Genomic DNA, 17,464 nt, shown 5'->3' with positions numbered 1-17,464 from the left:
CCAGTCACTGCACAAAGGATGAATTTGTGGCACAGAGTCCTCCTCTTTTCCTAGAGAGAGCCTTGAGTGCACTGCTCAGGCAGGCTATTTCCCATTAAGAGACACCAGGGGAAGGACTGATGAAAAACTTCCATAAAAAGCTTCTGACTTACAACAGTGAGCCAATCTATTTAATTAAGAGCACTAGTATGGTATTTGGTCCTGGATGACTTTTCAAATGTACCACCTGTCCTCCTCTTCCAGTTTTCTCAAAGCTATTCTAAGGGTTCTGGGACAGCTGTATTATAACACTGAGGAAAAAAATCCAAAGCTCTAAGAAACAAACAAGGAATTATTAAGACACAGATATATCAGTTTTTGCTAACTATCCAATGTCTGTAGCAGGTTTTCATTATCAATTTGGTATTTGCCCAAATAGCTTGAAGATTTTTGAGGTGTACTTGTTCACCTTGCAGAACAATTTTGTTTACAAGAGTTTAAACACTCTGTCAACTTCAGAAGTACAGCTTGGAGCCCCTCACTCCAGTCCCAGACTCAGCTATCTGCTCTCCAAGCACAACTCTTATCCTTAAGTGCAGGCTTTTATGCTTGGGTACTCAATAACAGTAGCACACAACTGACTAAGGGTCTCCAGCAAGGACTGGTTCTACTGCTTTTGCTGTTCTGTGAAAATATTAGTTGTTTTTACAGGATATTTTTACATCTCTTCAGTGCTTTTTCATCATATTACAGATTTCAGGACTTAAGTGTTCAGTAAAACAGAAACCCTCTTCACCTCAAACTTTTTTCAACCTCAGGACAATATGGTAACTCTTATATTTTTTTTTTCTTCTAGATGCATGCCAACACTGTCAGAAACAGAATTCCTTTCTCAGTTGCAGGAAATGAGTAAAGAGACAATTTTAAACACTAATTATTGAGTGACAACATAAGTCTGGTTTCCTGTTCACCACCTGGTATCATGCTAGTAAAAGATCTGCTGGACCAGTTGCACACTGAGTCAGGGAAGCATCATATGGTCACAAGCTGAAATTTTATGTCAGGTACAGTAGTAAGAAATTTGAAATAAGCCTAGTGGAATAGATCCCCAATATCTGGGAGTGGCACAGAATAGCAGATGAAAAGATATTGAATGTAAAGTATGTTGTAACTGTGACACAAATCTTTTGAACAAGGCACCATACAATACCAAGTGAAGTCCAAAGGAGGAAAAAAACTGATTTGATTATCCTACCATTTTGGGATGCAATAGCTAAGAACTGTCTTCTAAGAGAAAACCAAATCTGAATGGTTTCTGCACTGATCAAGAACAAAGGGAAACTGTGGAGGACCACAAAAACAAAAAAGGGTCCCCCAAAATCCTGAATTCTTGTTCACATTTATGAATAACAGCTGCTACAGTAGAAGATGTGTTCTCCAAGGAAACTCTTGGGCTGATATCCTTGAGACAAGTCACTACCAGCCACCGAGCCAACTGACAATACAGGGCCAATAAAGTAAAATAAGTTTCATTTCACTTATTTTGCTTCAGACTGTCCTGCAGCTCAGGAAATTATGTTCTCATTTGCTGTAAGTAATGGTGCTAATTATTATGACCAAAGACCTATGACAGCTTTGTGGGATGAGTTAAAAAAAAAAATTTCTGTTGTAAGTTGAACAAAGGACTGAGAATTCTTTTCTTCTGAAAAGAAGGAAGTTTTTCAATACAAAATCCCGAAGTTTTAGAAATTAAATGTCACATGACTGAAGAATTATGTGAAAACAGATTTCCAACTTTGCCTTTGAGGGAGAAACCACAGAGAACAAAAGTTAAAGCCAAAATGAACAAAGGATTTTCTTTCTTTTGGCACACTGCCTGTTGCTAAACCATGAACATTCACTACTTTTGCTCCTTTGTATGTTTTTTTTTGTTGTTGTTGTGGTTTACAGGCAGGTGGGGGAAGCCCACAAGGACAAAAGTCAGGCACACTGCTTTTGAATACAGGCTGAAATACATCTTTGAAGGGTTTTTAGACCTACATTTCTTTGATAATCTTAACAACATAACTATGACTTAAAATAGTAATGTTTGAGGACAAAGATTAGGTGGCCCCTTATACACATGAAACTATAAAACAGGATAACAAAAATAGAGATTTAATTCTTCTGTACAAAAGCCACAGAGGAGTGGTTGGTGATATCAGGAGTAACATAACTATCTTTTTTTCATTTTACTTTTTTAAAATACCCAAATCATGTCTGTTTACCAAGAGCTACTAATGCTAATTATGAATACTGACTACTTCAAGACTATTAAGAGGTAACTTAAAAGAACTGACATTGCAAGGGAAAAAATACCTACATTTACTCTTGATAAATGAAAAGTAAAATCAGCACCACCGATAAGTCACACATTTAACACTTCTTTATGCCTCAAAAAAACTAAAGGTTTTGATAAATAAACATTTCTACTTACACTAGGGACAGCTGAACTTTTCTTACGTTCAGGAATATCAGCCTTATTGGGGTTGCTGGCATTTCCAAGCATTGGGCTAGCTGGTGCAATTCCTCTTCCTGCAACAGCACTACTGCTGGATTTTCTTGACTGAATTCCTTCCTCTTTGAGGTCACTGTCTGTAGTACTAGTCTGGCTTCTTTTAGGATATGCCACTACCGAGGGGATGGATGGTCCAGCTTAAAAAGCAAACGAAAGAAACAGGAAAAGTGTTTTTTTCTTCTCGGAAGTTCAGTGACTATTTTTTATCACAATGGAAACGTATTCACGCTTGAGAACTAACACAGTTAACACTGGGAACCAGAGTTGCAAAAAGATTAAATTATTGAAATAGATGTATTTCAGGCAACAGCAGAATATTGTGAAAAACAAAAACCTTGTAAGGTGAAGGTACAACTTGATTTCCATGAAAGTTCCAAGAATTTAATTAAGGTTTCTCATTTGGCTTGCTAGAAAAACACTTTAGAGACATCTTAAAGACACTTAACAAGTAACTGACTCATTCAAACCAGAGCATCCCTCATTAGCACAGTGCTGCCATGTGCTGTTCAAGCCAATTTCCTGAGACAGGCAGGTGATGACACAACCCTGGGGCACCAGCAGCACTGATGGCTGCTGGTCTGTGCTCCTGCAGAAGTGGCAGTGGCTCACCACCAGCCTCCCCACGTGTGCCAGGAACACACAACTGCTCCCACACCTGACAATGAGGAAGCCCCTTCAACAGTGCCAAGCTCTCTCTTGCTTTAACAGCCTTCTTGAGACTGGGTAAAGTCTGTGGGGTGTGTCAGGATTGTGTTCTCTGACATCTCACACCTCTGAAGAGGATAACAACAAGTCACATCAACCTCCTTTTTAACTATTTAAATAAGAATTAATCAAAAAGTGTATGTATGTATATACACAGACATGAAGAATACATATAAATACATACACATATAAATATATAATATGTAGCTAAAGCATGTTTTACAAGTATCAAAACCCCCAGTAACTGGCATCCCAGAAGACTCCCCAAGGAAATCAACCTCTGAATACAGAGAATGTAGGCCTAAACTGGGGTTCCTTTCATGAGTTAAGTGTCTGAGCAGGAGGATGTTTAAGACATTTAGAAAATCCTAATGTACTACACTGCACTTTCATTAAGCAGAAAAGTTATAAGTTTGTCAGAGTCATTGTTCTTCAGAAATTTAGTTCCTGGGGGACAACCAAGTGACACTAGCCTTAGGAAACAGGAAACCAGAAATACTGGCAAACTGACATTTCTTCAAGTTTTAGACACAAGCTGACCTACTAGTGTCAAAAGAAAACAAAAGCTGAACACACATACAAGAGCATGGGGGAGGAGTGCTGTGCTTTTCATGAAAAAGGGGGTTGCAACATTCTCTTCAATTTGTGTAACAAGACTTTGCCAACACAGTCAGGAATTTATGGGACAACACAAGGCAGAACAAGAGAATTAAGTTGGTGTATTCAGTGTTCCTCTAAAAGCTCTTTTGAAGGCTTTATAACAAAACCAATTTTAAAAATCAGTTATTCACTAAAATATTTAACCACCATGCTGTGAACTATGCTGTTGTCATCCTCTTACACTTGGGGGATGGAGACAAATCTAGAAACTGAGCAGAAATGGAAGCCACTGTACTCTGCAAGACTGAAAATGAGAAATGCTCACCGTGATCACTGTACCGCCGCTGCTTCTGGCTAGAAGATATGCTTCTCTGAACTTTGTGATGAGGAGATTGTCCAGTGCTATTATTAAGATCACTACTTGGCCTAACTTTGGCAAGTGAAAGATTGCTGCTGGAGCTTGAATCACTTGCATCCAACTACAATACAAATGAGAGTATGAAAACAAGAAGTTCAGACAAAACAAATTAAAACATTCACCACATTCTGGGAGCAGGAACAGGGAGGTGGAAGATGGCTCTGCTACATGGGAAATTACTGATGGCATGGGCAGTTGCTTTGAGGTCCCACCTTTTTTAAGGTTGTTGTACAACTGTCTTAGGTAAAACTCAGTGGAGTTTGCAGCTCCTCAAAGGATAATCACTAAAGAAAATCCATCTGTCCTTTCAGAACTCTTCCCTCAGAGTTCTCCAAGATTTTAACAGAAAGAGAGGATACACTTTGTAGAGGCCACCACACCAATTCCAGCAGAGGAACCAAGAGCAACTTACTGATGCTAAGCCCTCTCAGCATTGTATGGAAAGGTAATGCACAATGCAAGAACTTTTTCAGGTTGGTCAGTCCTGCACCTTGGTTCTCTTAAAATAGTTACAGCTGGACACATTCACACCTGAGCTGCTGGATTAGCCAGGAGAGTAACTGCTGAGCAAACAGGGCAGCTCTGGAGAGCCTAAAGACAGGTGAGAACAAATCTGCTTAATTTGGACTGCTGATGAGTAGAACAACATGACTTTAAGTGAAATGGATTTTTGTGCAGGAATGCAATGCGTACAGTAACTTAATTTTTGCTTCTAACTCTGCTAAGGACACTTTGTGATTTGCTTCTTTGCAGTTTTAAGAATGGCACTTACCTCCGATGACTTCCTTCCTAGCAGTAAGTATGTAGCTGTGATTTCATCATACTTCATTTTACTAAGGGATTCTTGAATTTCCTCTTGAGAATATCCCATTCCTACCATAATATCTAAAATCAAGCAGACATTCTGTAAGTAACTGAAACTCTGATGTTCAGGCAGGCTGAGTGTTCAAGAGAAAGAATGGAACACTTAAAGAATTAAAAGAGAATTATTAATTTTGAGAACATCAACCTGATCAAGTATCAGTCTTAAAGGATTAGTTGCTTTTTCCAAATGTCAAACAAATACAGAGTGGTGATGGAGAGAAAAAAAAAACCCTCCCACATCATGCAAACAGTACTGTGGTCCTGGAAAGTAACCAATTACCTATTCTCTTCTGGTCCGAGATGTCTAGTTCTGGTTCAACAAAAGGTTTAAGTTCATCCTCCTCATGCCCTGCATTGATCCACCTGTCCTTCATAATTTGCTATGAAAAAAAAAAAAAAAAAGTTTTGTTAGTACAGTACAAGTAGCAGCAAAGAAAACAACCTGTGGGAAGAACAACTTCTTTATGCAACAAACACTAAGGTCTTTCCTAGTTTTTCTTTTCCAGAACATTTCCAGCACCTACTGTTTTGCTCCAGTGAGGAGAACTAACTACACACATCAAGCCAAGCTTCTCCCCTGTCAGCTGTACTCCAGCTCACAGCTGAGAGCCAAAAGCCTGCAATGCAGACCAGGAGCAGTGTGACAACTTTGACATGGCTTGGAATTCCAAGCTCCACCATCAGAATTCCATAGAAGCCCTGTTTTGGTTTTTACTCCTCCATGAGGGTACAAAAGGCAACTACAACAGCCAATACCTCCAGCTCACAACTGAAAATGTGGAAAACAACGTGGTGGATCATCCATTAATGCAGCAATCCACAAGCAAACCACCAAGAAAAGTTATATGACATAGAAAGTGTTGTGACACATTGATTTTGAAAGTAACTGGAGTCAGGTGTATTACAACCCCAGTAAACAATATCTTTGAAGAGTCATGTGCTTTCATCAACAATCCCACCTCCAAAGTCCACCCCAAATATGCATAGGAACAGTACAGAAATAATAAATTACAGTTCAAAAATGCAGTTTGCAAAATTTGATGCACCTCATTTGTGCAATTACCTCTAGAGTGCCTCTTTTTGTTGGGTTTAGCACCAGGAAACGTTTGAGGAGGTTTTCACAGTCTGTGGACATGTAGAAAGGAATCCTGTATTTTCCCCTTAGCACTCTTTCTCTAAGTTCCTTGGTAACAGAACAAGAACAGCCAGTAAGTTGTAAGCAGCAAGTCACTTAAAATATTAGATAAACATGGCCAACATAGTCTACAAAAAGTTACCTTTAAGTTCTGTCCATCGAAAGGAAGAGATCCACTCACGAGAGTATAAAGAATAACACCTAAACTCCAAACATCTACTTCAGGTCCATCATATTTCTTCCCTTGAAAGAGCTCTGGAGCAGCATATGGTGGGCTGCCACAAAAGGTGTCCAGTTTATTTCCAACTGTAAACTCATTGCTAAAACCAAAGTCAGCTATTTTAATGTTCATATCTGCATCTAGCAATAGATTTTCAGCCTGGAAGAGAAAGAATGGTTTGTAGATGAATAAAATACTTGATTTAGAATGCTGTTGGTTGCTTTTACTCATTCTTAAAAGGCAAGGAACTGAAATACCCATTAACATTCCCTTCCTTGCAAGGTCTTTAGGTGTGCTTTAGTCAATCATTATCATATCCTGTTTTAAAAATCTCTGTACAATGGCTTCAGACTATGGGAGCTGTTTCACTGCCTGAAAACTTGTTACCATCTGTTTTTCTCTACAGAAATGTATCTTACTTTTTGATCTATTCAGATGAAAATAAGATACAATCTCACTATCCATACTTGATAGCATGTGGTATTCTTGCAGTAGTTAGGTAATAAACATAACTTTTAAAGTATTTTTTTAGTGGTAGTATTGTTTTTTGCTTTTTTTTAAGTTACAAAGCTATGACAAACTGAACAAATTATGTAGCAGTGATATTAATATAAAAGGCACAGTTTAAAGAAGAGATATGCTGTTTCATGGCAAGCTACAAAGAAGCCATACTTCAGTTTCATTATCACTATTGGTAATTCATTCTGTTCAACATCAATTCTTCTCACATCTCTATCAAAGTACCACTTAAAAAAAAAAAAAAAAAAAGATTTCTCAGCTAGCACTGACCTGCATCAGATCTGAATGTGACCGCTGAGGGAGAGGTTATCTTTCAGCAACCATTAAATGTTTGCATTTAAAAGCCTTATAAATCCTCTTCCTTTTATTTAAAAAGGTTCTAAGCTGCAAATATTTCACAAGACTCGCTATAACATATGTAAATAAATAAATAAATCAGAAAGCTTAGTATAAACTGTATTTTATAAACAATAAAGGTCACACCCACAGGTACAGAAGCTGACACACATATGCTGCACACACTTTTTCCTACTCACCTTGAGATCTCTATGAACAATATGCTTTTGATGGCAATACTGCACTGCAGATACTATCTGAATAGAAAACAAACCAAATTATGTAAGTGACATCTCAAAGAAGCAGGAGCTTTAATCAAAGATTTCAACATTGAAGTTGACATGAAGTTATCCAGTCAGAGCTACATAACCAACTCCTACAGTGACCAGTATATTTGGGGAAAAGCTGCTGAATAACTTTAATGTTATTTGATCTATTTGCTTTCTCCTGTACTTGAACGAGGATTTTGTTTTTCCTGTGGGGCTAATTATAGACCAGTAGAAGCAATGACTTTCAGAAAGGTTACTGAAGTATTTCCATTCCAATACTGTGTACAGCTATAAAAGCTTTCCCCCTAGACTGAGGTTTTCCAGGCCCTCTCCAAAGGTGATTTTTCATGCCATGCCAGAGAGAAAAGGGTAAGAAATGGGCTTTGGTTGCTTGAGAAACTACTGGGAAACAGCTTGTTTGTCAAAATTTATCCAAAGAGTAGCAATTTGGCATCTGACAGAGATCTGCTGTCTAAGTGCATATGGTTTAGTGCATTTTGTATACCATAGTAAGCTCAATGGAAAAACTCTTATGTCTCTGAAGCGTAATGGAATAATTTCCTCCATGATAATGTCCAAATATCATAAAGATTTTTCTGCTTTATATAGCAAACCATATAAGCTATTTACACAGTGCAGTGTCATAGTACATTGCTTCTCGGAGTCATAAGCACTGCTGCAGAACTTCACATGTATGGAAAAGGTGGATAAGTATCATTCTTACATGACCACAAATGCAGTCAAATGCATTTTGTCATGCATGCATGGTCAGAATTGAGGAAGATGTTATGATTTGTTAAAATAAGTGGAACTGCACATAAAAATAGTAACTACACTTAAATAAATATATTTTCAGACTTCATTCAAGAGTAAGAATACTTTCCCAGCAGAAAGATGAGGTAGGATTACTGTTATAAGAAAATAACTCCTGATCAGATCACCAGTTTAGTGTCAGGATCCCCTGTACTGGCAAAGGAGCAAAGGTTCTCTCCCTCAGCATTTAGAGCACATGAAAGGTGTTGGCAGGTCCCTGGTAGGTCAAATAACTGATGCACCAGTAAGTTTTGTATTTGAAACTTAAGCACCAAAGTGATCTTTGTGCCCTGTAATATTGAATCACTCACATGCAAAATGTCACCTTAGAAACCAAGCAGATGGTGGGAAGCTGAAGTACTATTTCCATTCCCTACACCTTTATTCTGGTTTTGCTTTTTCCTTTATGTACTGGTTCCCTCTTTCTGCTTTTTGCAGTTACTGAAACTGCCAAAGTGCTCCCATGCCACCACTTGTCCCCTCCTTTTGGTTCCCTTCCTTTTCTCTCTGCTACCATTACCTCAGCTCCAGTCACAAGCTCACTCTGCAGGGGCTCTCAGTGCTGACAGCATGGCAAACATCCTCAGGCTTTATTCAGGATTGCAGAGACACAGCACTACCACCACTCACTCCTGAACTGCTTTATTGTGACTGCCTAAGAGCAGAAGGCTGAGCAGATGATCAATCAGTAGCTTCCTTTGGAGATGCTTTTGAACTCCTCTGCACTGCAACAGGATGGCAGAGAGACTGCAGAAGTGAGTCCAATCCATGTGAAGTGAAATAATGAAATGTGTAGGACATTAATAATTGAAGAACATAACTGAATGAAAAATAGCACAAAGCATGGCTGCTCCAGACTGAAACTCTTGTCTTCCAGCTTCCATCACTGTTTCTATTGACAGCTCCCTCACTTCCTAACCTTCTTGTGTGAGGAATTTTCTGACACTTGGCAGGTGAAGAGAAGGGGAGAAAAACCATTTGAGCTTCTTGCTAGAAGTAACAATTGGAACATTGAAAAACTTATCTAAAGAGTGATTTCAAAAATCTGTATAAATATAGGTTTTGAAGAAGTTCTCTCCAGGTAGAAGAACCATTCTCTAAAAGGATTAAATGACAAAAGGATAAATGACCTCTCAAGGCCCCTTCCAACTGCTAAAAGCATTCTGTTTCTTTACTGGAACACACCAATAATATGCATTTTGTGGATTTTATAATTTTCTAAGATCTGTCCTAACATCTACCAGCATTAAGAATTCTAAACTGCTTCAGCAGGGAAACAATGAGAATACTGAAGAAGGCCAGATCTTACTGCTTGCAGGAAAGAGAGGGAATTAATACACACAATTTAACAAGACTTGCTGCTCAGCACAGATTTTTTTTGTGGAAAAAGGATGAAACTGAACCAGAACTGCCTGGAAGTCTGTAATGGGGAAGACAAATAAGGTGACATTAAGAATGCAAAACATTCTCAATTTGAATTTCTCACACATGGCTACACAAAAGGAGTTTGAAATGGAGAACTGTACAGTATAGTTGTATTCTTAGATTTTGTGCCTTCTCCTGTGTTCCTTGTCAAGTGCAACTGAAATAATGATTTACTGTATTTTACATTCTATTTTCCTGCTAAAAACCTTACATATGTTTAACAAAATAGACTACAAAATAGTTCCTTTTTATCTCTAAAAAGCAAAAAGGGAGAATTGCCGAATCCTGCTCTTTGCCTGCTAGAGAGGAAGTGTGTCCTCAGACAAAACACAAGTGTTTGATCCAGAAATCACATCTACTGAAAGAAGAAACATGATCTGAAAACAAGATATAATACAACCTATTGTAAGAACTAATCTCAATACCATGGCACAACTGTTTCTTCAGTTTAGAAAGAGCCACTGTCTGCTAAAACAGTTAACAAATTAAAAAAAAAAAGAAGGCTATTATGTCATAAGTCTCTGTCTAACAGAGAACAGCTGCACTGCATCAGATAAAAGGTCTGCAGAGTGCATTCTTCCTCTAACAATGACCAAAAGTGATACACAGCTATTCCAGGACTACAGTAAGGTGAAATGAATAGTTTCATGACCTGTGAACCCAGCAAGATCTAGTTTCCTTGTTTCCTTTGACACTGTCCCTTTCAGCATCTAAGAAAATGCCAAGCTCTGATCAAAGTCACCTGACTTTCATCCAGCAAGAATGATTTTCTCTCTAGCTTAGCCCAATCAGCTTGTGCTACAGTTTCTCTCCTCTGCTTATTTCCAGGCTTCTCTCTTTTTTCTCAGGAACTGAGGCTTCTGAAGCTTTCAAGAACCTCCCTTCTTTGAGATCAAGGTCCTCTAAAACTGGTTGAGCTCAGCAGCCAGGAAATCAGCTGTTGGGGGAGGACAGAGCACAGCTGTCTGCACCAGGAGACTTGCATGAAAAAACTGAAAAGTGTATTCCAGTGCACACAAGTGAGGCCATCTATATATCTTTATAAACAGCATTTATTCTACTGAAATACAAAAGAACCCCAACAAACCAACTCAAAAAAATCATCAGGCTGGGAGTACATAAACCCAATTCTTGATGGGTCAAACACTCAGCTCAGCAGGTAACTCCCTTTTAAATTCTTTCCCTCCACACTTTTTGAAAATGAAGCTACATCCTGTACTACCCACATTATCTCATAAAATTAAGCACTGAGTGTACCTGTAAAACATGTTTGACCTGTTTCTGCATGTTTTTACTTAAAGGGAAGTAAAATTGTTAGAAAAAAATAGGTATTTATTGAAGAAACATGTTATTTTAATGTAATTACTGCAAGATCTTTTTCCACATAGCTCCTGAAAGAAATTGAGGACTGAAAGCAAAAAGTCTATCAGCAGAAGTTTCCAATATTCACATCTGAGAGAGAACAGTCAATCCTCTCAAGTTACTCTGAAGCTCTTCAAGTGACATTACAAAGGCAGCAGCCAGGGATTTAGAAGAGATGGCTGAAGTGGCAATGGCTGTTTCACATCCCACCACTTCTACTGCCAACACAGCACAGGAGCATAAACCAGAAACCTTCAATCACAAAGAAAAACTCTTTACCTACCAGAATATGAAAGTGGAGGCAGCAGCTTTAAAAAGACATGTAAGACTTTGTTGAAGAGTGAGAAAAGTTTTCCTTACCGTCAAGCTGTATAACTCCAGTAATCACAAATGATTCTCTGGGGAGAAGTCTACAGCTGCTTTTGGGTTGTTTTGTTTGTTTGGTGGTGGTGGGTGTGGTGGTGGGTTTGGTGTGGGTTTGGTGTGGGTTTCCCCCCTCCCAAAATTAAAAAGGGTAAATACAAGATTTAATAAGATGAGAGAAAACAAAGCAAAATCATTCATTTAGTTCCTGGAAGTCTCATATCTTACATCAAATTTCTATTATGTATGGCTATACTTGAGAAGTGAAACTATCAGAGCCTCCCCTTCCAAGAGGGCAACTGACTGACACATCACTGCCATGATCCAGCAGTTTAAAACTCCTACACACCATTCAAAAAACCACTCTTGTCCCTACTCATTATTTTCAAGTGTCATTAAGCTGGAGCACAATTTTGACATTTATTATTTGTCACAACATTACTGAGGCTATCCAAGTGACCAAAGGGAATAGGCATTTCAGCACAAGAGCAGAAAACAAGTGTGTTAGACTGGTCAGATCTGAAACTCCAGATGCTACAAGAGCAGATATTTGGATTTAAATTAGTTATGCAAAAGTATCTGGTTATGTTCAGTATTTGACTGGTCACGTTCAGTACTGCTTGACTGTAGAATGGAAATGCTTTTTGCAGATCAATGAAATTCCAACACCTTGGCAGGGCTAGCTTATTCATCATACAGAAAGCTAAACTAACAAGTCTAGACGTTACTTTTCTGTGACTTTTTAGAACAACTATTAAACAGTATCTTCTCATGTAAGCAGATGAATGTGAATGGATCCCTGCTACATGCACTGTCTGCATTTTGAAACTGGCCTGTTTGTAGCCTGTTACATTTGAACAACTTCCAAAATGTTACAGACCTGCTGAGCTAAGGACATATGAAATCAGCCCAGAGGAAATGCATTTTGGAATGGAATACACTTCCAAACCAAGCAGTCCCTGTGTTCTGGCACTCTTGGACACCCTGGCACTCAGCACTAAGGAAACCAGCACCACTGAACAGACTGACTCCTTCAAAGTACTGCTGTGACCTAAGTTTTTTCTTACTCAGAGCTACAAGCCCACAACATGCTGAACACTGCTGTAAGTCAAATGCAAAGGACAGCTGTTTTACTCATTTCAGCATTAAAAACAGGGGTGAGAGGAAAGCTGACATATAGGAATGTTATACATACCTGTCTAAATTTAGCTCTTGCCTCCTTTTCCTTCATTCTTCCATGTGCAACCAGATAGTCAAACACCTCCCCTACAATTCAAACACAAGATACATTAATGCCAGTTTCAGAATGTAGAGATTCTTCTCCAGCAGTTGCCCACAGCAGCTTCACTGGAATTACTGTACTTCAAGTTTATGATTACAGGACAGCTCAAGAAAACAAGGCACAACTGCTGTGCAATTTACTACACCATCATCTCTTTTACAAGAAAATAATGAGTGACTGGATATACACAAAGGAAACCATTTCCTTCCAATTACTTGGGATAGAAACTGAGCAGCATACTTCTGTTTTGTAAACAAAGATGACATCTATCCTTTCACAGACTTTCTCACAAGTTTCTTTTGCTTCAGAAAAATAAAAGTTTCACATATGAGAACAACTGATTATATTTGTAAATGCCATCATACCAACACTAGAATTTTAATTTGTGCATGTGTATAAAACGATTCTAAACAAAATCAAAAACCTTAGCTTTAACCTAGGCTTGGAAGAAGTACCCACAAGGAGGGTCACAAGAATGAGCACAGCAGGACACACTGACATAATCCCTCACACAACCATCACACCTGTAAAATACACAGAACAAGGCCACTGTTGTACAGCTGTGGATGACTAAAGATTACTGAAGATCTACTGTGTTTTAGTTTTTCCCCTCTCTAATCAATGCAGACATTTTAGAGCACATCAATACAGACTACAATGTTTGAGCTTTAGGTGCAGGCCACTGGCCCATGAAACACTGACATGTTTGTGAAAGAATGGGAGATTTCCTTTACTAAAAGCCAACGGTCGTGTACGTAAGAACTACAAACACAGACTAATAACACAGTTTTAAAAAATCCTCACTAGTATGCAAAAACTATAAAAACTTCAGAAGTGGTTCAAATATTTAAACATTCCCTACTGAGCAAGGAAACATGGTTTTAGAGACAGCCACTTCATAAGGGAAGAGCTGAGTAATATCATATTTATTTTTTTAAAAGATGCAACTCCACCAGATTGCAATAAAAAAAGGAGTCACACTGCAGGAAAAGCAACCACTGAGCCACCTGAGGGAATGTCAGGACTCCCCATAAAATAGTCTTCCCTCTACAGTGTATTCTGTAATACCCAACTCAGGTAACTCTCCCAGCTATATTTCACAGCTGTTTATTAAAAAACCTTGAAGCAGCAAACCTGAACACTTCTTCACAATTCAGGGAAAAAGACACCAGGGAAAGAATTATCCCCACTTTATGTGAAGTGTTGCAGCTGTAGCAATAATGTCTTTCATCCTGCAGCCAGAGCTCATGTGCATAATGATGACCTGACTTTGGTAAAGAGAAAATAGGGAAACTGATGCCTGCCACTGTGATTGCCAGCCATTCCTGTCTTGCACAGCATGGCACATCCAAAGGTACTGCTCCTTTTGGACCAGTACAGTACTCACCTCTCCCTTACCACCCTAGGAAAGGTCCTCACTCCTTTAGAGAACCACTGGCCTTTCTACCTCCTAGAAGCCAATCACTAGATGGCAATAAGACTTCACTTTTAAGTCTGGTACTATCAAACAACACAGAGATGTCTCCCCAGTCACCTGTACTAGTCAATATTTTAATGGTATAATACCCACTCTGTTCCTGTTTAAGCAAACCTTGGCTGAGCATTTAGGAAGCTGCTGGAAGAAAAGGCAGGTGGTAGAGAATCTTGCTTTATTTATAGCAATTGATTAAACTTCACATAATCTAATGTAAGAGTCTGAATTCAACGCTGATTTTCTCTGAAAAAAGTCTCTCTCCTTCCTAAACCTAAAGACAAGCCCCAGCTGTTTGAGATTCCCAAATGCTGGTGCTCAAGGGTCACACTGACAAGCTGAGTGATATTAAGTTCTAGCCAGCAAGGAGTAACTTAAGCCTGAACACCTTAATTCTGGCTCTGGTGAAAATATCTGACACTGCACGATGTGCATTTTTCCATCCCCTCTAAAATCAGGAAGAGCAGTTAAGCTCTTTCTAAAATGGCACAAGGCTAAGCCTAACAATTCTTGACAGTAGAAGGCCTGTGATTAAGATATGTAAGATGTCATCAACATCTAAAAACAGAAGTTGCAGTGCTCATGCTTTTGAGAACAACAATTAAAGAAACACAGAAATGTTTCATGTGAACATGATTTTACCAAATATCTTATACAAAATAGGACACTAGAAGGAGGGAACTGAATAGAGTAAATTGAGAACATTAGTATTTGTTATGGGCAGGAACAATCAGTGGCTGAGAAAAGACTCCCAATTAATTTGAGTTGTGAAAAAAAAGCAAATGTTACTAAGTTGTAGTACATTTAGAAGCTGGTTTTACAAGTTACATTTATTATTTATGTTGACCAAACAAGTCCCAGTGAATACTTGAGATTTTGCTTAATATTTTACACTACCTTGACATAAATATTTGCTGAAAAAGAAAGCAAAACTTTCAAGAAAACAAGTGCTTTCTCTCACTTGGCAATTTGCTTAGTGTGTCACTGCAGCAAAAAGGTACTTACCCCCACTTGCATATTCCATTATTAAATAGAGAGTTTTTTCAGTTTCAATGACTTCAAATAGCTTCACTAGAAAAGAAAGACATTTAGTCATCAGTTAACTAACTGCAGAAGCATTATGTTAACACCCCACAGAATTCTGTGAGAGAAAAATACCCAAACTGTTTGCCTGCCACTATTAGACTATTTACTCTAAAGAAGCTTTCTGTCTAATGTTCCTAAGCAGAAAATACTGTAACGCATTTGGTCAACTCATACAGAACAACATATTCTCAAGAAACAATACTTTGCTTCTTTTACATGGGAACATAACTAAACTAAGCAGAACATGCAGAGATTTGAGCATCAGCAACAGCCACATATGTGCACTGAACTGAAACACGTGGTGACAAATCAGTTACCAGCCTGCTGACAGTCCCCTAGGAGTACCACAGCATTTAAATGTAGAAACTCGAAAAAATTCTTGACCACTTCTTGGTTTTGGTGTATATGCTAATTTTTAATGAGAACCTGAATTCAGTCAAAAATCAATACTATACTCAAAAGAAGCAAATTTTTCAGTTAGCTATGCAAATAACAGTTCTGTGCAAAGGGACCACAATGTTTATTTTTTTTAAACATACAGTTCTGAAATACGAGTTATTACTGCTGTCTTAGAGTAAATTCACACTCCAGTGCAAAATAATCTTTTAAACTTACACCACAACAATCTTAACAGTGAAAAAGCTAAAGCTTCTCCAGAGATGGAAATTATGTGAAAGAAACAAGATACCTATATTTGGATGATTTAAGATCTTCATTATTCTTACTTCTCTAAAGAGCTGAAACAAACATAAAACATGAAATAAGTTAATGAGATCACTAATAAACAGCCATTCTCCTTAAAGACTGAAGACTTTGATATAGTCATTTAAACACAAAGGGCAAACATTATTAAACATTATCAATGAAGTTCATTAAATAAGCACTTTTGGAGGGGAAGAGTTAAATGCCTGCTTAACACCCCTGCCAAACAAATCAACCCTCAAAAACCTGAAAACACCCAGGAAGAACTCGGACAGCTCAGGAAAGAAGTGACCTTAGCCCTGTGGTTTGCAGACTTTTGGGGTCAGAAGAGCACTGTGAGCCCACACAGCTTCCTGCTGACCAGTACATCTCACACATCTTTCACTCCCTTCACAAGAAGTACAGCTCCAAATGTTTGTGAATCCCCACCAGCTTTAGAAGACCACTGCAGTATGTTACTGGTATGAATTCAGCATTCTTCAGTACTTTGTTAAAGCCCAAGAATTACTGTGCTACAACAGCAGCTCACAGGTGAAACATCAGCTGTTTATACTGTGCAAAAACCACGTTATCCAACTACACCAGCAAGGAGCAAGTCCTAAGGAGAGAAGGGAAGACGAGGCCAGCCCTCAGCCCTTCAGAAGCATTGCTGCAAGGCAAGTGAGGCACAGCAGTCCTGGGTCTGCCAGCACAGCTCCCTGATCGCTCCCAGACACAGCCTGAAGCCTGCCCGGACACCGCAGCACGCTGAACGTACAGCCAAAATTAACAGGGCAGAACACAAATGGTGTTTTCCTGACCCCATCGTGCTGCTTCCCTTTCTGCAAGCACTGGTGTTAACCCAGACTGACACACAAGGTACAGGAATTATTTAACAGCTATATCTCACAAAACGCACAACTTCCCCATACAAAAGCACGCCATCTCTAGCCCACCCCAGCAGGATGGTGGTGAGGGACAACTGCCCGCTTCAAACTGCAGGATGACATTATACCCCCTGCCCTAAATCCACAGATAGAGTACTGATTGGAAGGATATTGTCACGTTTCATGTCCCATCTGTCCCTCCCCAATACTGCCAATACTCGTGTGAAGAGGGCTTTGCTTGGGTAATTATTTCTGAAGATTTCAACTTTGTCTGTTACACAGAGCAAACTCTGTCCTGCAACTTAATGAAAATATGGAGTGGCATTTAACAAATTAGAAATAAAAGCAAATTCATAACTGAACAGTTGTTAATTATTTTTACCTCTCAAAACTCTTCTGCAAAAGACTGTTGTAAGATACACATAAATTCATAATCGTAGTAGTAAAAATGCCACAGGTGGTGTTACTGCAATATGAAACATTGCTTTGAAC

General features: G+C 38.7%; 1 protein-coding gene across 13 annotated transcripts in view; it reads right to left on the bottom strand.

Moving 5' to 3' along the window:
* MARK3 (microtubule affinity regulating kinase 3) overlaps positions 1 to 17,464 on the bottom strand; it is a 61,223-nt gene that overhangs the window by 18,900 nt on the left and 24,859 nt on the right. For all 13 annotated transcript variants that reach the window (XM_041476288.1, XM_041476289.1, XM_041476295.1 and 10 more), the window contains 10 exons: positions 16,093 to 16,141; positions 15,324 to 15,389; positions 12,761 to 12,831; positions 7,534 to 7,590; positions 6,401 to 6,637; positions 6,187 to 6,306; positions 5,404 to 5,503; positions 5,032 to 5,144; positions 4,167 to 4,320; positions 2,456 to 2,673 (listed from right to left, as the gene is read on the bottom strand). In XM_041476288.1, the coding sequence (XP_041332222.1) occupies positions 2,456 to 2,673; positions 4,167 to 4,320; positions 5,032 to 5,144; positions 5,404 to 5,503; positions 6,187 to 6,306; positions 6,401 to 6,637; positions 7,534 to 7,590; positions 12,761 to 12,831; positions 15,324 to 15,389; positions 16,093 to 16,141 (1,185 nt within the window). The remainder of the gene's footprint in view (positions 1 to 2,455; positions 2,674 to 4,166; positions 4,321 to 5,031; positions 5,145 to 5,403; positions 5,504 to 6,186; positions 6,307 to 6,400; positions 6,638 to 7,533; positions 7,591 to 12,760; positions 12,832 to 15,323; positions 15,390 to 16,092; positions 16,142 to 17,464) is intronic.

This window comes from Pyrgilauda ruficollis, unplaced genomic scaffold (assembly GCF_017590135.1).
Source record: "Pyrgilauda ruficollis isolate IOZ18807 unplaced genomic scaffold, ASM1759013v1 scaffold38, whole genome shotgun sequence".
In the NCBI taxonomy this organism is placed as follows: domain Eukaryota; kingdom Metazoa; phylum Chordata; class Aves; order Passeriformes; family Passeridae; genus Pyrgilauda; species Pyrgilauda ruficollis.
This window is presented reverse-complemented; position numbering and strand designations above follow the sequence as displayed.